At 35.9% G+C, this 23,229-nt stretch overlaps 2 protein-coding genes across 2 annotated transcripts in view; one reads left to right on the top strand and one right to left on the bottom strand.

Annotated features, from left to right (window-relative positions):
* LOC128228554 (inverted formin-2-like) overlaps window positions 1-13,184 on the bottom strand; it is a 28,921-nt gene extending 15,737 nt beyond the window's left edge. Inside the window, 5 exon segments of the mRNA XM_052939925.1 lie at window positions 112-860; window positions 2,108-2,187; window positions 9,686-9,864; window positions 12,248-12,445; window positions 13,178-13,184. Coding sequence (XP_052795885.1) covers window positions 112-860; window positions 2,108-2,187; window positions 9,686-9,864; window positions 12,248-12,445; window positions 13,178-13,184 — 1,213 coding nt within the window.
* A 22-nt stretch (window positions 13,185-13,206) lies between these two features.
* On the top strand, window positions 13,207-23,017 carry LOC128228552 (gamma-aminobutyric acid receptor subunit beta-like). Its single transcript, XM_052939922.1, has 4 exons — window positions 13,207-13,237; window positions 18,636-18,788; window positions 21,733-21,968; window positions 22,447-23,017. Exons 1-4 carry the CDS (start codon window positions 13,207-13,209, stop codon window positions 22,852-22,854), a joined length of 828 nt encoding a protein of 275 aa, XP_052795882.1. The 3' UTR covers window positions 22,855-23,017.
* Window positions 23,018-23,229: the final 212 nt, after the last annotated feature.

The following is a 23,229-nucleotide window of genomic DNA, read 5'->3' as shown; positions in this document are numbered from 1 at the left end:
GGAGATAAAACGGAGGTTAAAGGACATCATCGTTTGAAATACAACACGAATAGACTTGTATTTCAAGTTTCATTAATTATATGCAGCTATAAATGTAATTAAGCAACAAACCTGTAACGGAATTCGGAGGAATTTTCGACCAGTTGAATGTTTTCATCTTATGTTTTGGTGTAGGCGTGCTTATATGTGGCAAATATTCAGGTTGAGATCTTAATGGAAACGTTGACGCCCTTTGAAGGCCACCTGGTGGGAGCGGTGGAGAAGGAATAGCACCTCCGGTTCCTGGTGGTGGTGGCGGCGGTGGCGGTATACCACTTCCCGGTGGCAGCGGTGGTGGTGGAGGAGGTTGTGGGAACCCCGGGAGTCCTGGGGGAGGCGGAGGTGGAGGTGGAGCAGGGGCGCCTCCCGGAAAAGGCGGCGGCGGTGGTGGTGGTGGGATCCCAGCTCCTGGTGGTGGTGGTGGTGGTGGTGGAGGAGAAGGAACGCCCGCTCCGGGCATAGGAGGTGGGGGTGGCGGAACCGGAACAACTAAAGAAGGCTCAGCAGATGCCGAGTTACTGGCATTCGCAGCTGTTTGAGCTATTTGCTGAGAAAAGTTTTTCGAATTCAGTTCCGATATGGCATTTGCGAAAGAAGATTTTGTGTCAACATTAATCACAGCAGAGGAAGAGCTTTGAATGGGTGCAAGGTTTGTTTGAGCACTGAAGTCCTGACATTGTTTATTGAAGAAGCCGCAATGATCACAGAAGAGCTGCTTTGATGACTTGGCCACCATAAGAGTGGAAGAGGCTTGAGCCTTTGGGAGTGGCATGTAGATTGCCTGGCGGACAGCCGTCTCTGCACAATCCCACCGTACATCTCTGGGATTGAAAAACAACAAAAGTTTAATTGCTTATTGCGTTGATTAATTAAAACATGTTCGATTTTTGTTTTACTGCGCGTAGTTGAAAGGGCGTAATTGTCGATAGTGAGTCGTAAAGGTTTTTCAGTTTATTGCGTGTTTCATATACTTCGAACCAAAGCTTTTAGTGATAATTGTAATAGTTACAAAAAATGCTGAAATTGTCAAACCCCATCTATCTTAATATTGCAAAACTGTTTTGGGTTTAATTATACGGTTTTAATCATCTCCATTTTAAACAGAAATACGAAAAATCTTAAATACCCAAAACAGTCCCTAAACAAGTTCGGATTTGTTAGAAATAGATTAGTTAGATTCATTAACAAGACAATCCGTTTTTATTGCAATAAAATATTTTTTCAAACTTTCTAGAATTTTGCCTACAACAAAAGCCAAAACAAAAATGCCCGATACCCAAAGTGCATGCTTATTTCGAATTTCAATGAAAAATACGCCATAATGAATATTTAGTAAGAGAAAACAACAATAACATAAGGCTTGACTTCAGAATTTAAAATGTTGTAAGAAACCACTAAATAAACATTTGAATCGCTTCCTGTTCAAATTAACTGCGATTTAAGACACAAAACGTCTTCCTAGAACTACTGCAATACTTAATAAATAAAAGGAAGTCTACAAATAGGTTTGTATAATGATTGCGCTCAGGGAAAACAAAGACATATGTAAAATATATATTTAATTTGGCCGAAATAATAGGCTGTTCTATTGGAAATGAAATCAACAAAGATTTTAAGCTTATATAAAAAGCAACCATAAAACAAACGTCCAAACCGGATAAAAACTTAACCGTATTGGCACTAAAAAAATATTTTTCAGTAACGAATCTCATGACAATTATTTAATAAAATGTTTTACTATTTGATATCATAATTGGAAAAAAATACCAAAATGTAAAAAAACAAGAAAAAAACTATGAAAAATAAATTAATTGTAAACTATGTGGTACTTCAGTTAGTTAGTTTCAATGCATTGCACACATGCAAGTTAATGTCAGTTTTTGCCAAAAAAAATTTTTTTCGCTATTTCATCATACGGTGTACAGCCCCTTTAAGAACAAGCAAGAAAGGCGCCAAATGTAGATGGGCGGATACATGAATCTACGGCAATGAGAAGGAATTCCCTCCACTTAAAAGTATTAAATTTCATCAAAATGTGTTGCAATACAGAGTTAAAAAGGGGTCTCACCCATCCCCCGCTTCTGTGTCTATGCGGAGCAAAGTCTGAAGGATGTTGAGAAGTTCGTCTGAATGTGGAGTGTTGTACACCTGAAAAACAACAGTAATGAAGTTGGCGTGCGTTTTTGAGGGGTTTAACGATATGCCATTATCGTTAACTTACAATCAGAACAACGACAACTTTAAGATAATCAATAAGCCATTTCAGAAAAGTATGATAAACTGTCCGGTCGTTTGTAAAAAAAATATCGATCAAGTTTAGCTTTAAAACAAGTGATACTCAAGAAAGACCGCTAGCGGATACAAGCGTTTGTTCATCTCTGTCGAGCAAGTCGAGAGTGCGGTGCTTACTACGTGTATGTGTACATGTTTTAGCCTTATTAAAGATGCACTCCTACTACCAAATAAGATTTACCATAATTCATTATATTGTTTTAATATTTCAAAAACGATAAACAAATGTCGAAAACAATGATTTATATGAAGAATACAGACTTTAATTTGAAAGAAATGAGCATAAAACACGGTGTTTCTACCATATGAGACTAAAGTAGACCACAGTAAATCTTTTAGCATTCACAAATCATTTAATATTTTTGCGCTTTCTGCTAATAAATACACGGTAACAATTTTGTTATCAGTAATTAATATTTTTCATAAATGCATTATTAAGTAAGTAGTTAAAGGTTTATCAGTCAAAATTGATGTTTGTTATACATGAGTATGTATTGATTTTGAATATGAGTGCCACTAACGTAATTGTGAAAAAGTGTTTTCTGAATATATGAAAGTTTTTAGCCATAGCAGACGGGAAGGTTTTGAATAATTCAGCCGGCGACAACGCAAAAGGACTCGAAAGATATGACTATTGTAGGAATGTTTTCTTCGAAAGGCTAGTCGTAACGAGTGCTAAATATGGCAATTTACAAGTAGCGTTGTTCGCACGAGAGGGTTTCGAACAAAAACACATTTGAAGTCCCAAACGTCTCGTAAACCGTTTACCGACGTGATAATTCGGTATTTATTTCGTTATAAGCTACTGCCAGATGCTGTCCTGATAAACTCTTTACTTTGTAATAAATCATGTAAAAACTTTCAGTAATCATTTTTCTGTTTCTTGTACGATCAAGTATGTCTATAAATTGACTATACTTAAAACACAGAGCAGCGAAATCGATCGGTAGTAAGACGTCAGAACTACGGATTCGCTATATGGCAACGTGTCAAGAAGAGATGTATGAGAAGAACGTTTTATGTATCTTAATTGATATATATCAAGCAAAACTACAAAATCTTACCGTCCACAAAGTACCCCAAAACAACGACGTATCAGAAAGGTACATGAAAAGCTACTGGAAATGCATCCTCGGCACCCCAGCGTATCATAACCTATCTGTTATAATACGCTGGGGTGCCGAGGGTGCTGGAAATGTAGGTAAAAGGCAATATGAACGAAGTGTGGCTGTGCAGATGTCTGATAGATGTGGGTAAACATTATTTATTTGATTAAATCATTCATGAACACACTCATACGAGACATTTCTTGAGCATAGGTATAATTGCTTCATAGAAACGTCTTGCTTCATTTTTTAATATGACAAAATAAGTTTATATTGTTGACGTAAAATAACGTGCACGCATATTAGCTACAACCTGGTACACCAAAACAAAAAGATTTCGGGGAAAAAAAACACACCTAGAGACGTTTGCAAGGACGTTTAAGGCATCGGCATGTCAAGTAGCAATGTGAAATGAGAGGTTTCTAGCTAATATTGAGCGTCATCTGTCCTTAAGTGCCCTCGAACAGCGTTTGCGACGTGTAAGGCATCAATAAGGTAGCGAATTTAGGGAGAATGTTGGCAGAATAATGACAGACGTTTCCCGATAATTCTTGGAAAGTTGAGCATTAACGTCAAAGTTCTTATCTCATGTCAAAGATTTAGACATGGATGAGAAACAACTATACCAAATGACACCGATAAAAGTTTCTGCCCTTTTACATCATTTGTTATCTACAAACGCAAAAATGATGAGATGCATACCCCATATGGGGAGGTTCAAGTTAAATAAGCTTTCGTTCGTCAGAAAAAAAAATGAACTTCTCACGTTTGAATGTGAAAGTAGGATTAACGATACATAACACGTATTAACAAGAGAGCAGCAAGATATCTAACAATAGAACGTCCAAGACTACCACAACTTTTCTACTTTTGTATTATCATTAATTTGAAAATTTCTTGAGAAACATCACAAAATGCAAGCAATCATGTCCAATGAACAAAACTGTTTAAAGAATTGTTAAGTTTATGTCATTGCCTGTTTTCCTGTACTAACACATACTATATATATAGATAAACGTTTTCTGTATTGGATACAAATATATTAATATCATTCACGTATCTTTTCACAGCAAGGAAAAAAGTGAAATAAAATCGCGGATTTCTATGCCTACACACTCAAAGTGTTCCGAACAGTGTGCAAAGTGTGAAGTTCCAGAAAAACACATTCGCGTGGAAACTTGGCGCTAATAAACAATAAAAGTTAGGTTTATTTACGGACGCGAACTTTATTACAACTATCTGTATCAAGATTGTTTCTGTATTTTTGTACAGAACAGCTCAAAACTATGTCATTTATTTCGTAGGAATTTTTATTGTACGTAATTTCGAAAAAAGGGAGCAAAATCAAAAGTACATGCTATCATCTTGTTCATTCTTATAAGATGTATCCTTCTTTTATTTACCATTTAAAGTAAAATTCACATCACGTTATATTGACATGACCAAGTTGAATTACAAAATCAAACCCACATCCGTTTTGACACGTGGGTGATAGCTTGGGATATCTGAGGAGAATAAAAAATCCCACACAGACTATCATTTTTCACCAAGGTTTTTATAAATAGATCATTGCAAAACCATTCACGGCTGTATAAGGCAGTACCGATGATTGGTTCCGCCCTTCACGTTTCACATTTAAAGTTAGAGGAGCATGTTTTTGGCATTAAGAACAAAATAATCTTAACTTTTGAGGGTTCATCTTAAATTTTGACGACATGGCTTGTCCCTGTAGTTTACATTGTAGCATTTTCTTTTCATTTAATGAACTTATGAACTATATATTCAGCCCCTCGATAATTTCCAAAAGATTTCGTAAGAAAGACGTACGGTTAGTCTTTATTCGCCCTGTCTTCTCATTCATTAATACGACCTAATGTTTTCGGAATAGTTTAAGAGTTGTGAAACGGAATTTTGATTTTGCGATGGCATGTGTGTTTGAATATTTTTTTAAGACGTTAGTTTAGTCTTCTTTAGTTTGAACATATTTATTTTACAACGATTGTGAAACAAGTTATTACAACATTATATGTATCACTCTCGTTGGCACGGTTTTACGCGAGAGTGTGGTCTTGTGTTGTCAAGACGTTAACGTGTTAGAATATCATTAACATACTTCTTGAACAATTCTTATTGTGAAGCTCGCATCATTACTCCACTCTACAACACATTGGGCAATCAACTAACTATAGACCAACTTCTATTGTGTTTTCAGGAATAATTTGGGATTCTAAAGCAGGACAGAGGAACAAGAGCTGGTCGCCTTAGGACCAAAGTTTGTTACAACAACAGTAGAAGTAAACGTAAGTAGACGTAAACCAGTGAGATTTTAGTTTAAATTTTAACAATTTCACATCCCAGGAAATGTTATTTCCGAAATCGACAAAGTGAAATGGTCACATGTCTGACACTGAATTGTCGTTCTGCAGTAAATTAAGATGTTGGTCAATTATTTTGTGAACAAAAGATGACTTATCAAAAAACTATTTTTTTACAACGATTGTGATACAAGTATTACAACATTATATTAATCGCTCGAGTTGGCACGATTTTACGCGAGAGTGTGGTCTTGTGTTGCGGTGAAAAATGGAATACCCGGATAAAACCCACTTGTCCGGCTTGGTGACCACAACCAAACTCACGTGCGACCAGGCCGGGAACCGAACCCGGGTCGCCTAGGTGAGAAGCAAATGCGCTAACCGGACAACCTGATAAGTGTTTTCATTGATTTTCAAGAACATCACTTTACATGTAGTTTTGATAAACAGACCTCTTTGTCCTTTTGTTCCCAATTTGTCACAGATTTCTGTCAATATTTTTTGAGGAACGATATCACAATATTAAAATCATGGGATACTTTAACCTACACTTCCATGAAGACAACAAATGCAATAATTGAATTGAACAATTCCTTGTATGCTTTGGGTTTACACCAGCATGTACAGTTCAGTACTTACACAGGTGGTAACATTCTGGATCTGATGCTAACAAAAGTAGTGAACGGTGTTGGAGTGATTACATGTAAACAAGGTCCGTATATTTCAGATAACTGTGCTGTGCAAACTGTTCCAAACATAAGAAAGAAAACATAATTAACCAGTCAGCCTGTGGGTTAAAAAAAACCCAAAACATGGAAGTGAGTGCATTGTCTTAAATACAGTGTAAATCAGCGTTGGGAGTGACAGTGTTGACTTTTTCGTTGACCAGTTTGAAACAGCAGTTGAACAAATTTTAAATTCACATGCATCCATTACTGAAAAAACAGCGATTTGTCGTCCTCCAAAACCTGCTTTACAAAAATGTGCTGCAACTGAAAAGAGCGTCGCGCATTGCTGAACGTGTGATGAAGAAACATAAACAGCCATATCTTTATGCAGTATTCAAATAGCTAAAAAAATTACGAACAATAACTCAAAGTGAGAAAAGATCATCTCTCAGTGAGATAGTTCTAAATGCTAAATGTGATTGCTCTATAAGCTTGTATCTGAGATAACGAGCACAAAGTGTAAATGCAGAGAGTTTTGCTGACCATTTCATGATCAAAATTGGAATTATTCAAGAATCAAAATGCAGTTATGATTAGACAAGTGATCATGTAAGTGAAAAACACATTAATCTGCATATAGACACAATCATTAGTGTGAAATCAGCTTTGTTACGGCTTGTGCATATATAGACACCACCATTCGTGTCAAACGGGTTTGTTGCGGCTTCTGAATGACTTGTTGGATGCTATAGAGAAATAGGAAGTAAAGGCACTCATTGTAATCGATCTTAGCGCCGCCATTGATACTGTGGACCTTGACACTTTGCTAAAGGAGTTAATACGAGCAGTGTGGTGTTTATGGGACAGCACTGGACTTGCTTGACTCTTATTAACGACCTTGTCGTGCTAGTGTAAAATAAAAACTGTTTTTTCATCACTTCAGCTACTTGTGGTGTTCATTCCACAAGGCAGCTGTTTTGGGCTACGGTCCTACCAAACTTATGCTGGGACACTGTTACTACATGTAATACCACCATGTATTTCACTCTATGGCTTTGCACTAAGAGCATGTGAAACGAGAAAGTCGAACAGCCATGTTAAATTACTTCGGAATCAAAGTTTTTGAAAAATGTCTCACTAAAGAAGCTGCAGAAACTCTTATGTTGTCACTAGTAATTTTCTATCTTGACAATTGTAATGTAATTCTCTACGGAATCCCACAGAATGTGATTATCAAAATTCAGCGTGTGTCAAACTAGTTCTTAATCGCAATAAATTTGACAGCTCAGCAAGCTCTGTGTGGAACGCATAGGCTTCCTATAAAAGCCAGAGTTACATTCAAAGTGTTAACCTTTATGTACCACTGCTTAGTCGGTAATTCTTCTGACAACCTTGCAGAGATTTTTACAAAACAGACCCAAATACGGACCTTACGATCGTCCAATCCTGTTAGTGAGTGTTATGTTGTGCCATTTAATCTAGTGACAGAGGTTTTTGTACTGTGGGACCACAACTGTGGAATGAGTTGCCTCTCAGCATCAGGAGCTCAGAAACTGTCGAAACGTTCAAAAAGGAATTGAAAACACATTACTTTCGAGACGTGTATGCAGTATTTTAGAGACTGAAGTCACTGTTGTAGTAACGAGTGTGTATTAAAAGACTGATTTTATTTTTACCTTGTAAATACTATACGCGCATCATTTGTCTTAAAAGCACTGGCGTTTTATTATATTCTTAAGTTATGAATGCAATATTTTATTAAGTTTTAGATGAGTTTTAAATTGATTTCAGGACTTTGTAATGTATTAGTATTATTTCAGATTGCTTCTTACTTTTTAATTAATGACATTTCAGTAATATAATGTAAATTTCTTTTATCAATATGTAGTGTATTTATTTGATTTATCTCTGTGTACAAAGCCATTAAATATGTATTAATGTAAAATTAAGCGTTTTATCTAATTGAAAAAGTTCCTAGTATATACCTGACTGTGATATTATTAACGTTTAAAAGATACCTCAAATATATCAAACCCAAGCCTTAGTAAAAGTGAATCATCGTCAACTAATTAAACTGAATTGATTTATGAAAATATCTATTGATTGACAGTCATCCACAGAACAGTACCCAAATAGAATATGTACATTTCATTTTATCATTTATCGTTGCCTGGTGATCTTATATCATTATATTATCATTTGAAAGCGTACTGCTTGATTATACTCAACATAAGCGACATAAAGCTGAAAATAAGCGACGGAACATAAGCGACATATGCGACTGAACATAAGCGACATAAGCGATTGAACATAAGCGATTGAACATTAGCGACATAAGCTGAACATAAGCGACTGAACATACAGTACTGTCAAAATTGCAGTTTGAAATTCTACTGACAATGAACAAGAAATACGCTTGCTTATATACAATATTTCAACTCTATTCATATCAGTTTATATTTTTGGTATAAAATTTGAATACTTTTCATATTCACAACTCAATAAAGCCTTTTAAATGATACCAGAATATCATGTGGTCACACGGTATACAAACATCACATGGTCATGTCGTACATGTCAGATAACATAACAGGAATATAAGAATCTATTTCGGTACCATGGCAGCTGTGATATCTATCTTGCTCATTTCTTAGAAATATCTTCATGTGTCATTGGTAAAAACTCATATTTAGTTTGAATGATGTATAGTTAAGCGAAAACAAGCGGCCTTAAATTTATAAGAACATTTTCGCAATTAAGTCGAAATTATTCCATGTAACACAAATAATTTATTTATGCATACCATTACTTCCATTGAACGGTTAATGAAATTGATGAAAGAAATATAAATGTTTATTTGTAAAGAAACGCTTATTGATTGTAATAAAACGCACATAAAAAGCAAAACATTTCTGTCCCGTTTTATACAAATGATATTTAAATTTATTATTCATACTATCGTTAATACAGCCTAGTGATATGTTTCATTTCATTACCGTTTGAACGTTGCAGAAATGCATTGACAGTTTGAAAGTAGTTTATGTTAACTGATCCTTTGCATGTGTTTTGCTTTATTAATCTTGGGTTTTTCGTTGATACTTTGAAAACATATATATATAAAGTACTGACTCTTTCATAGCACATACTACAGTATATTTTTATCCTTGGAAACTGTCTAACCGGTTGAACAATGGTTGAGGTGTTGCTTATTAAACATGTAACCTTTGCATGTGTTGCAACGATACAGTTTTACCACTCAACCTACCTTCTCATAAAGTGCGTTAAAGATGGCGTTATGGTCGTTGACGTCAACGCCTGCGGGGTTAAGGGCATTCAACGCTTCGTCATCTTCCTGTTTCTCGTCATCAAATACGTTACACTGGATCACAAGGTCTTCGTCATCTTCGTTACGTAGCTCGTCGATAATGTCCAGGAGGTTTAGACCTATATAAGAGTTTTAAAAACATGACTATATTGAATACGTATAAAACGTAGGTCAATCATTCGTATCATGTAACAGCATACAAACTGCCATTCATATTGTATGAAGTTGTCACCGATTTCTTTCATTCATTGTTTGAGTTCCATTAATATCAAGGCTAGAAGCGATACATGTAGACGCAGTTACAACTATTAAGTAAGGACAAAGACTATAATGTGTTACTAAATCTGAACAACATAAAGAGACTCAACGTCCTTTGGGGATGAGTTTATACCAACAAAGTCAAAGTATTGATTATCTCACTTATAATGCATGCTATTTAAAGGGACACGATCATGGTTTGTAAATTGCACCTTTTATTACGAAATAAAGTGTTGCAAATCATTAGGAGTATTAAAACTAAGATACTGACACCTGGAAAAAGTATATATCGTCTTTGAAGACCACAATTTTCAACTGCGTTACTAACGGCTTTCAGCAGTTTCAGCGTGATTGGTTGATTGACATTATCACGTTATATTATCAATGTATTGTTGTATGGTCAAACTATTCAACTCTTTTGAATACATCCTTGTGGCCTAGTGGTTAAGGTATCGAAATTTTTATTTTTTCTTTGCTGACATAAGTTTGCAACCCGCTTAAACCAAATTATTTTTTAAACCTTTATTGCATTTTTTTTTGCAATTGCGATATCAAAGAGTAAAATAATGATACAAATATTGTTTTCATATGCTTTACCGGAAAAACCTATTTTGGGTCTCAAACACGAGCGAATCCCTTTATATATATATATATATGAGAAGTCAACAGCTGATCCCAGCAACTGGACACCCACCATGTTAGGTTATATCCATACCTCCAGTATTCTTTTTTCTACATTTAGATCGAAATGAAACTACATTGTAAGTAATTTCCATTGCTGCTGACTTTTATTGGTGACTAGAGAATTAATATCTTTCGAAGACCATAAAATAAGTAATCTTATGTTACAATTCCCCCGATACTTTGTTTAGCATTTACAAGTCTAATATAACACCAAGTAATGATGTTTTATAAGGATTAAAAGGTTGCGGAATTTTTCATCCTATACATTAGATAAGTTTATTTTAAGAACATCACAAGAAATCGTTACGATCTAACAGTAAATAACAATTATTAACAGTGTTACTATATATATATATATAGTTTGAACAAGACTTTTTCATTTGAATTGTCATTTGGTGACATTAATCTGTGTAAGTAACGCAGTTATACTTTAATAGACGACCCTTCTGACGCGGTCACCCCATCATTTATTAATAACGATAACTTGATATATATATGCTATCTGTGTCTACTGATTTATGACAACGTGTGTGTCTTTCATTCCTCATATATTTGAAGTTTACCCCCACCACATCCCCCACAACCAGGGGTTAGCTAGCCCTCTATTCATGTGGATTCATAATTGTTCGAGGGGGGTCCGGGGCATGTCCCCTCCTAAAATTTGGAAAACCATGGTGCCTTCTGGGCGTTCTCAGGTGCTTTATTCAGTACTGGAAACTGGACAGTTTTAGGATCATGTAGTAAAGTACGCATACTGCAACTTTGGCTGATTTCTTTTGCCAGAACCATATGGTTTTAGCCGCGTTCTCGCGAATAGGCAGCTGCGCGCCTGCCCCACCCCGTTTCTTTAAAGAAGCAAACGTGAAAAATTTGGCTGCTGGGCTCGTCCGTCTAGTTTCCCTTGTATTTTTGTTTTAAAGTAAGTAACATAATACAAGGTATTATTGCTGTGTCTTGTACTACATACTGCATACTACTGTTCGCAATTAAACAAGCTCGTCAATCTGTTCTGTGACTATTGAAGGATGTGTTCATTATTAATGCCACGGTAAACTATTTTTTTATTACGTAAAACATGGTTTAAGTTAGTAATTTGGCGAAGCGTTAAGTTAGAGTTTTGGAGAAACTGGGGCCGCGGTCTCCTTGTTGAGCGGTTAAGAATACGTTCCCCTATAGTGTACAGATTGCACTAGAATGCAGTTGGTGAAGTAAACAGGATCGTCTCCTAACAACGCTTTAAATTTGCTGCTTCCTATCGAATGAACTTTTCGAAAGGCCAGTCCTCTCCACTAAATATTTAATTACAAACAAACTACATAAGCTCAAGGCGATCAGACTCCTCCTACACGTTTTTACAATTAGCGCACCAGATTCGTCTGAGAAAACGGGGGAATAATTAAACACATAACTTACGAAACTACACTGGTTTAGAGGCAGAGTCTTTGGAGCAATACATTCTTAAATTCCACCATTTCGACCAGTATTCTGTTAATAAAGGCAATCCTGTCGTGTACGAAATCTCAACCATTTTTCTACGAATACCAGAGGAGAATAACTCACCAATGAACTGATTGCGAAGACGAGTCCTTTCCTCCAGGTCCTCAGTTGCGACCAGAATACAGTTGATGAAGGCAATGAGGGCTGTCTTGTACGGCACGATCTCAGCTGTCCGTATCTCGTGCACGATCACGCTGAACTTGTACCGGTGCTTCTTGGCAACCTGTCAGATTAAAAAGTTGTCAACAGATGTACAAATATCTTATAAAAAATCGCATCCATTGTTAAGTTTTACATGACTTAGGTAAAACATAACGCTTATAATGAGCCACTTATGATCTCCTGTGTGTCTATACATGCCCTAGTATGGCATCATCGGTCAACGTTTAGTAACGTCAAATTATTCAGGATGTTCCTGATTAGTCTACACAATCAGTTTGAATCACCCATGTAAGACGACGAAATCATAATTTTAAAAACCAAAAAAATATGAAGCGATAGACGAAGAAGAGCACCATAAAATCCCATTAGATGAAGCGTGCACCGATTAAATCATTATTAGGAAGTTATTTTCAACACTAGCAGTAGATTCAAGTCTAAGAAAAACACTATAATGTGTATTTATGCTTTCAAAATAGAAGACAGGCCATTTCTGATTTTAACTAACTGATCAAATAAGAAAATAAAATAATGTATTGATACGTATTGGTTGAATATGCAGCCTTCGTATTTCTTGATCCATTTGGCGCAAAACCACATGACAAAACATATCTACATGACAGCATTCATAGTAATTTTGTACATGAACGCCTTAACGTTGCCTTCTACGCTTAAAATGTGTTGTTTTGTTTCTTTAACTCAAGACAGAGTAGCGAAGTATTTAAAAGGTTCCTCATTATTCTGTTGCGCTATCATGGGTGCCCCACCCCAGTACATGTTCCATTCACACTACATCTGACGTGTCAACCATTGTTTATGGCCTAGATTGCATACCATCCATATCACACAGGGTTACATCCCATATGTGTTACAACTGCATGAGGCCATATGAAGGTAACATCATTTACATCCGTAAAACACAATTAAGCCCCATAAATGCAGTCTGAGTGGTCGACATCCAGAAACCTGAAAAAACAAACCTCATTAGATGCAGTCTGAGTGGTCGACATCCATTAACCTGCAAAACAAACCTCATTAGATGCAGTCTGAGTGGTCGACATCCATCAACCTGCAAAATAAACCTGATTAGATGCAGTCTGAGTGGTCGAAATCCATCAACCTGCAAAACAAAGCTGTCACATAATTGTTCTGAATTATAATTCCTCTTTGTTGGTGAATGAGAATAGTTTTATGAACCTTTTTTGAAAGATGGGAAAGAGCTTTTTTCTTATTTGAGGGCATTACTTTTAGAACAATTAATTTTGTACAGCAGTGTCATTTTGCATATTGATATATGGCTCAGTGCGGTCAAATTTCATGCTATCGCTACTCTTTTTAGCTGCATTAAACTATAATATGGACATTAAGTATACACTGTTTAAATGTTATCGACTAGCTAGCTGTTTAAATATAGTATTTTGTTATGCACTTTGGTAAGGAGCGAACAGCCCAGACTGATTCGATAAAGCACATTGTAGTTATTTATTTCCTGGTCCGTTATGAACATTCAATACCTCTTAGAAAACAAAATTCCTTCATTAATGCCACTTAAGCAGGTATTGGGAGGCGTTGACAGAGGTTCACTTAACATTGCTGTCAAGTAAGAAGCGCAATCAGATCGATGTAGCTTCAGTTTGTAGGTTACCACTGGGGCCATCTTTAATTCTATGTATCAACCACAAAGTCGCCATGTCTGGATATGATTTGTTAACAAAAAGCCTGTCGACTTCCTCTTCTTTATCGGGGATTAGAAGCTTTTGAAACTTATTAAAAGAGTTGAGACAATGTTTCGAAACTGTCGCAAGTTATAAACCTTAATTTAAGGTTGGAATTCCTCGGCAGGTAAACTGCAAGATATCACAACAACATATCAATTCTCCGAGGTTCTGTTCCACTTCTTTCAAATGCTAATGCCTATTTAAGAATTGCATAAGAAACCCATGTTTTCGTGTGTTTGTTTCCGGAAATTGTCAATCCTCAGAACGAACGAAGAACAGAAAAACATATCAAGCCCTTAAGCAGAGTTAGTTTGCACATTGATCAGAACACGTAATAATAAATCAATCTTAAATCATCCTCGTGCCCTGAAAAGGCTACGATTCCAAATTTTATTAGCCTCATAAAATATAGTTTCTGTCAACTGTATGCCGATGGTAAATGAATGAACATGAAATCGAATGTTTCCTGAAAAGGTTTTTTCTCAGCCCAGTTTTGTAATCTAGTTAAGATCTATGTCGCTCGATGTAAGAACCAAGCTGAACAAATTGCATAAATTTTCCGACAAAAAGTTTGATTAGGTCAACGAACGGCTTCTTATCCTTAACGTGCTTAAATAGTTTTTTTTGTAGTTTTTTGTCCATCTAAAGAGAACCAAATTTCTTGCGAGATCAGTAATGTATTAGTTTAAACATAACTTTAATGCAAATTGAGGTTAAATTAGTAAGTATTTTCAATGAATTGTATCGAAATAAGAGAAAGCTATATTGTAAGGTAAAACGTTCAGCTTGGTTTCTTGGAAAAACATAAAATACAATATTAAACCATACCACGTTTGTTCTTATATCGATCAACATCAAAAGAAGTAAATTCATACGGATTCAAGTTAAAGCTTATTCCATTTCGTTGACGTTTAAAGCAATGCTTTTACATTACCGGTATAATCATTTTTCATAAGAAGTTATATATAAGTATTATTTCGCTCTTTTCATTTCTTGATCGTGCTTTGTTAACAAATTAAATGCAATGTCACACACTAGATATGATGCTTCTTTCGGGTAGTTTTTAAGACATAAGTAAGTTTTGAATTGTATACAAAGCAAACCTGCATGGCAAAGATGCTTTCTACCTCCATAATAACAATTGTGTTGCTATAACAATTATGTTGAATGCGATGAAGGAATTTCCGTTATTTTTTTATTTAAAAAAGAGAGAATATTTCACGAATTATAAGATAGAAGAAGTTGTTAACGGTGAGATATAGAAGCTAGTCATGCATTTATGTTATTATGCAAGATTAGCAACTTGTTCTCATGAGAGTTTATCCAGGGGGTCCAACGTGTTTTGTGTTTGCCGAATTTTAAGTGAGGGAATCGTGTGAAGCAGAATAAAACGGCGGCGTTGGAAGGAATTTCGCCTGAACAAAAAAGTTATTAAATGTATAAGCTGAACTATTGTTTGTTTACAAAGTAAAAATAGAAAATTGCGTGACTTAAAACTGTGTTTTCAGTCTAAGTTTACCATTCTTGTACCTATTTTAGCTATTTGTTATTGTATTTTTGATTTATTTATCTTTTCGACGGCTAGTGCACTTACAGGGGCACTATACGGCCGATTATTTATGTTTAAACACCTTTTATTTTGGGCGAGGAAGTTTTATGCAGTTTTTGTGTGAAGCAGAATCAGAATAAGCCTGCTTTAATAAGTGTAATTAACACACGAGCTGTAACACATGTTAATATTAATAACAAAAGAAAATCTTTACCCAATAAGAACATACCGTGTATTTGTTATGCAAAATTACCCATCAGATACACTTGTGTACTATTTTAGCAACATTGAATACTCTTAAATGCACCATTTTACACTGACCAAATATAGTTTTCGTGTGGGAGGACCCCACAGCCACTTTGAACTCATCGACGATGTTAATGGTATAAGCACTTCACTGCGGTCAATAACTTACGTTCACTGAAATACGTGTACCAATGTTTAGGTAGTCTTACAGGGTCTACAATAACTTGCTGAGTACAATTATATGGTAATGTACCCGGATATATAAATGTCTTCTACCTGTCAAGATGGAATAATAAGTTGCATCTAGCCTAGTGAAAAAATGAACAGTAATTCCCCTTAGTTATAATCTTACCCTATATCTTGAAAATACATTTACGAAGCAGACTTGTACAAACCGAAACATGGAACAAGAGGTAAACTATAATGAGTAAATATAGTTCAATTACTATTGTTTTTCTAAGTTTTTAGTGAATTAACAGCGGAATCCTCAGAATGATGTATCTGCAGAGTAGCAGTATTCATGAATCTCTTACATCACAATTAACACGATATTAATTCAATGGCAGGACCGTATGTCACGCGCACTTTGTGACATGATTCCATGCGGTTAATGAAAACGTCAACAAACAAGGTATTTTTCATAGTTTACACTATTTTCGACAAAGCTACATAACAGGCAATAGCGCAACGAACAGTTATCTATTCATTGTATTCACGGTGATGCTTGATTTCTGAAGGTTACTCTTCGTAAAAGCTTAAGCCTAAAAATGGAATAAGTAATTTTCTAGATCGTGTTTTCTGCGGGCGAAATTATTTTTCTTTAGTCAACTCAAACGTTTTTATATGTGTTTAAGGCGGTACGTTCTTGCTAAAATGTGATATGAATCTTTGTTGGTTTGCGAAATGGTTGTTTGACTGTTAACGAACAGTCCAATTGCCTTAAATGATTCCACGCCGACGCAAGGTTCCCGGCGGACATCGTTTTAATATTTGCCAAGGCACTATGTGGGTGGCGTTAAAAGAATGAAAGTGTGGATAATTCAATATATTCTTGTGTGATGAACTAGTTTACTTTGCATATCCCTTTAGTTGACTTTAACTATAAAGAAATGTAATTCCGTCCGCAGGGAGCACGATCTAGAAAAATACATATTCCAGTTTCAGGGTAATACGATGAGTAACTCTCTATAATCCTGCATGAATAAAAATACCATAAACTATTAACAAATTATTTTAGACCAGGTTAGACAACATAAATATCTGTACATTTCAGTGAAAGTAAGTCATTGTGCTTTATTATTATATCGTATTTTTTATTTCATACATATATTTTGTTATTTAGCGTTGTGCCCAAAATCTATTGCCAGACAACTGCAGGGGTTGGTGGGGTGGGAGATGGGTAGACTTCAACTGTTCTAAAACGTATTTTCGTTAGTAATATAATATCAGACTGATAATATTGCATTCATTGTATTTGCCGTATTGCGGGACGTTCATGTTACATCAAGAGTTCTTACATTGATATACCGAGTAATAATTTAATTTCCGAGTACATATAGATGAATTGCTACAATACTATACTAGTAATTTTGCATAACAAATACACGGTACGTTCAAATTTGCTTTTGTTATAAATATTAACATGTGTTACAGCTCGTGTCTTTATTACACTTTTATTGATGCATGCATATTCTTATTCTGCTTCACACAAAAACTGCATAAAACTTCCTCGCCCAACATAAAAGGTGTTTAAACATAAATAATCGGCCGTATAGTACCCGTAAAAGTGCACAAGCGCTCGAAAATATTATGCAAAAGTTCAATAACAAATAGCTAAAATAGGTACAAGAATGGTAAACTTGGACTGAAAACACAGTTTCAAGTCACGCAATTTTCTATTTTCACTTTGTAAACAATCAATAGTTCAGCTTATACATTCAATAACTTTTTTGTTAAGGCCTCTAGAAACATAGGTTAAAAAACCGAGAGACGCTTACACGTGTGGTCTCCGGGTTGACGTATTTATATTGCCAGAAAGGTAATATAACTTACTTACCAGGTGAAAATAACTTCCTGAAACACCGAAATTCCTTCTAAAGCCGCCATTTTATTCTGCTTCACACAATTTCCTCACTTAAAATTCGGCAAACACAAAACACGTTGGACCCCCTGTTATCCTATCATCGATGAGATCTGTTTTTTGCTCTATTTGCTCTTAATGTAACATAGATAAATCTTAATACAAACCTTGGCCTTGGTTTACAACTCTTTGTTGTTCAAACTGAATTAAAAACGTAATACGGAAAATAAGGAAATGTTTTATTGTTATATTTTGTTCGAGGTGATCAAAAATTTAAACATGTCGAATATGCATTAAATCAAAGTATTTTAACTGCACATCATTTGTAATTCTTGATTGCAAGAAATCTTTCTTTGTGTAACCTTTCATTATTTCTATGCACAAACCGAATCTACTGATACAATTGTTGATTAAACCGATTGTATAAATACAATATAGAAGAGATCTTTAGGACGCACAAGGCATGTCCGGAGTATGAACTCGGCAATGTCGGTTTGCCGTCATTTATCGGTAGAGTTATTTTGTTGCGTGTGTGGTTTTTTAGTGGTGTTGGTTTTTGTGTATATGGTATGTATTGTATCTCTTGTTTCTGGCCTCTAAACCGGATTTATTTTTATAGTTTATAACTACTGGGATTGTCCCTGTAGTTTTATTGTGTTTGTGATTGAGACTGTTAACACGTTTTCCTTCAACATTCAGGCAAGTACCAGCGGTTGTCGCTGAGTTTCCGTCTTCAGAGAAACATTGGGTATTTCGTGTTCCAGACCTACCTGCCCTCAATTTTGATTGTCATGCTTTCCTGGGTATCCTTCTGGATCAACCACGAGGCCACCTCCGCCAGGGTAGCGCTAGGTAAGAAAGCGTATGTAATGGTAAGATGTGTAAATCTACCCTATGTAAAGAACCATGCATCATTTATGCACATAATTGGCGTCCTAGTTTGGTAAAATTATGGTAATATTTAAAAAAATAGCATTTTCGTCTAGTAACCATAGCAGCGTATTTTACCGACATATGGTATGTATTTAGGCTTTAATTAAGGAAACACAACCTACGATATGGGAAAGTATGTCGCTTAAGATAAGGGTGCACCCTTTTTTCCAAATGAGCAGTACCACAATTTATACAATTGTTTTTATTTTCCGAAAAGGATGAATTAATATCGAAAACAATGGGTTTTTTAAGGGTGCCGTGTTTAATTTGAACGAAATGTTAAGCAAACGCGGTATTTCCACCCGAACGCTTTTACTGAGACTCTCTTTGATTTCCGTAAATCTTTATATTGACACATACAAATCGAAAGGGAAACAACTAAACCGTTCTGGGTTTAGAGACGCACCAGTCCTTTAATATTTGTTTGATTTCAGGTATTAAATACACTGTAACAATCATTTAGCAGTTATTGATTTTCCATAAATGCATTTTTTAGTAAGTAGTTAAAGGTTTATTACTCAAAATTAATGTTGTGTTTTTTTATACTGATTATAAATATACCCCTGTCACATTGGCACGACATTTCTCAGAGATTATATTAATATTAGATGGGTGGTGGGTTAAAATTGTCAACGTTTACCCTGTGCCATTAAACGGTGTTTATGTTTAAACTTTTGGCTACTGAGCTTGTTTCTGTAGTTTTGAGGAAAAACTGTCGATTGAGGCAAATTATCAATTTATCACAATGAACTAGAAAACTTCAAGTACATAAAAGACAAATTTTCAAACAAAATATCAGCTACCTGTGATTTTGAGTTGCTTAGACGATAACCTGATAAACGAACTTCTGGTTGAAGCGGTCCCAATAGCAAAATTTGACTTGGTCATAGAACGGAGGTTCCTCGTGTGATGAGGTAGTACATGAGGTCAAACCAGACGTTGTTTTGTAGTCTGCTCGGAGTTGTTACATTCAGTGGAATACAGTCCATGTTCAAGTTCTCAAGATTTCCGTCTGAGGTGACCGGTTTGTGCTAAGCGTATCTAAACCAAGACCTTTTATTTTATTTATTTTTAGTTGTTTCACCTTCGATTTGTATGTGTCATTGCTGGATGTCAATTTCGTATACTTTCCAACAGATGTTTTGAAATCCCATCTAGGGACTATCAAACAGAGTACCAACACATACTCGTCGAACAGTTTCATCCCCTGTTGTACTACACGTTTTAAAGTCCTTGATTTTATTCTTCGACTATAGTTGTTAAATCTGATTTATTAATATATTACAAAACCGTTTTTTAGCCATAGTGTATTCTGTTTACATCGAAAAGTATCAATAAATGCGCATGCGCGTGTTTATCGGTAATCTCCGTATATATCCGTACAAGATGGCAGTATTTTCTGGACAATATATTTTTTTTTCCTCTGGGCGGCAGTAAATTTTAAAGGTAGTAATATCTACGTAATGCGGCGTTCACACAGTGCCGATTATGGCTCCCGTTTGAGATCAGACAGCGCTACGACACGAATAGCGAAAAAGTCGGATTACTATCCTCAATGATCTGGAATGTCCTATCATTGTCTGAACGCAGTCGTATATGTTCGTAACAGAGTCCTACGGATCGGGAATGGTCCGGAGAGGTCGGCCTAGCACTCCCGACAGTTAGGTGCGTCCCGTATCATTCGGGAAACTCAGCCGATTTTGTCTAGTCGGATTACAATCGTGACTATGTCGTGACAGATTCGGTCGTTTTTTACCATGACAAAGATACAAATCGGATCAGAATCGGATTTAGAACGGGATAATTGGGACGAATTCTGCTGGAAACGGCTGGATCGGGACGCCTCCTGAACAATAAGTTGTCGTGATTAAATAAATGTTTTTACAAATTTTAATAAAAGTTTGAATTTCCAGCCACGAATCACAGGATCTTGATCAGACTTTTGACACATTTTAATCGGGAATGGTCCTATCAAGGACGGCAGTAAAAATCCTGAATGTGTGACTTAGGCTTTAAGGGTATGTGAACTTTGCGATGTAATTGAAGCTAACCGCGAATGCAAATGTATAGCGTTCGATATTGAAATATGTGTAAATCTAGGCGTTACATTTGAAAAGAAATAATTATCGTTATGGGCGAGTGTGAAGTGTTACCATGCACAAGCGCGCTAGCGGATTCATGAGGGAGGGGGGGGGGGGGCGCACCCGGCGCACGCCCCCCCCCCCCCTCAAAAAAGTTCAAGTTTACTTTTTATTTCAATATAGGACAAGAAAAGTAATAAAATACGCCCAAAATGCACCATTTCTGACTAGAATTTGATAAAATTTTCTTGGGGGGAGGACCCAACCCCCCTGACAGCACTCTAAACCAAATAAATTTCATTTCTGAGGGAGGGGCGCAAGTCAAATGGGAACGCCTCCTTAGTTACGCCCCCTCTAAAGTCGAATTCTGGATCCGCCCCTGTCCATGTATTTAGGTACGATGCAAACGTAGGAATAACTTTCGGAATGTCAACTGGCTTAATCTGAGCCCGATGTATGATTAGTTTGGTCGAGCCACCATAACTTATTCGAATGTGCCAATAAATATTAACCGGAAAACAAAATGATATCAAGACAGTAATAATAATACATCGACGGTTTATGACTACCCATTACATCTTCTCTGGAACAACACAATGAATATGCCGTATAAAGAATTGTGCGTAAAATACAATCATTTTCTGAAAATGAAAAATGAAGGTTTGAACAGACGTTCCATTTAATTGTGAACTTGTTTCGCCTATGAAAACGGAACAGGTTTTTGTTTTAATAAAATTCAGTCACGTATTTTAAACTTAAACATACATTGCGCTTTGTTGCAGGCATAACAACAGTATTGACGATGACTACCATAAGTAACGGCGTTCGGTCATCACTCCCCCGGATCTCGTATATAAAGGCTATCGACATATACCTGGTCATGTGTTTTGTGTTCGTGTTTGCGGCACTGCTCGAGTACGCTGCTGTTAACTATACCTACTGGGGTGCACGGGCAAAACGTAAGGCAAAGAAGGCAAAAGATGGAGGAATCAGCAACGACAGAAACTCTAAATTAATGGTAAGGTTTCCTATATACTGTTATGATGTTTTCTTACAATAATTGAGAATAAGCGTTAGCTTTGTCTTAGGATATGAATTTGCGACATATTATTAACGAATAATTAGCATTAATTTCCCGTTAATTTACCGCCAACGTACTCCCCTAGTTTGATGCATATAAAATACACTGTCAATACTCTGTAATGGCAAATAAAACACTGACAACGCCTTCTAGCACCTGCCTAAAAGTAATTACATCCAAAATATAAATGAATATCTTTCAAACAAATCGTATAAAAAATCAAGTGAATAAATCAATATTATAACTTAACGGCACGAATGGGAAAATGCAATGTTTGTTAACCCTCATGTGCATGTTTCCACCCAGGAACACTCGAGCATGATTTTACATCATCATTAAGGTGCCGCCACAATCGCGCTAACATATTAGTATGATATAACCGTAGTTGTATACCCTGATTATTTTCTCACTTTAGCAAAGGGATGCATCCAGCATGGAAGAAGCTAACAACATTAACGTGTCCCCACTTCCAGCAATAAGAAACAGTTATCAAAATGTGTTCAACTTTGAGACAGAATGTTCTAGTGACCAACCGGTGATCCGAATGGCCCCGGTCATGCCTCGTTCTTGCGTTGTTAACAGGGGATACTCACCCGCAAATGTGCTCAAAAGACGGAACGGAAATCTCGTTCCGAAACGGAAAATTCTTTCCACTGTTAGACAGACTGCAAAAATATTGAAGCCAAAGCTTCCGGTTGTAAGGGACGTAAATGTGATTGATAAATACGCACGATTGTTATTTCCGTTGCTATTTATTGTATTTAATATAACGTATTGGGGTTATTACCTCATTAAGCAGTATCAGGAGCAAAACCTGACGTGAATAGCAAATATCACTATACATGTATATTTTCTAGTATCATTGTTTGCATTTATTTGTGTGTGTATATGAAATATGTTTTATTTATACCATGTATATGAATAATTGTGAAATTTAAACATCATGATTCATACTTAATATTAAATAGTTGTAAACGGGTTTCAGTTTCAAGACATGTAATTTTAAAATAAATTATAATCATATGATAAGTGTTGATTCAGTGTTACAATTCAATAAATATATATTAAGGATGTCACGTGGCATTTAGAAAGATGAATGCAAGAGTATGTATTTACTCGTAAGTGCTTCATTGCCAATGCATATTTTGTAGTATAACCTGATTCGTTATATAAATACAGATATGTACTCTTTTTCTGT

Source organism: Mya arenaria, chromosome 3 (assembly GCF_026914265.1).
Source record: "Mya arenaria isolate MELC-2E11 chromosome 3, ASM2691426v1".
NCBI classification, from domain to species: domain Eukaryota; kingdom Metazoa; phylum Mollusca; class Bivalvia; order Myida; family Myidae; genus Mya; species Mya arenaria.
This window is presented reverse-complemented; position numbering and strand designations above follow the sequence as displayed.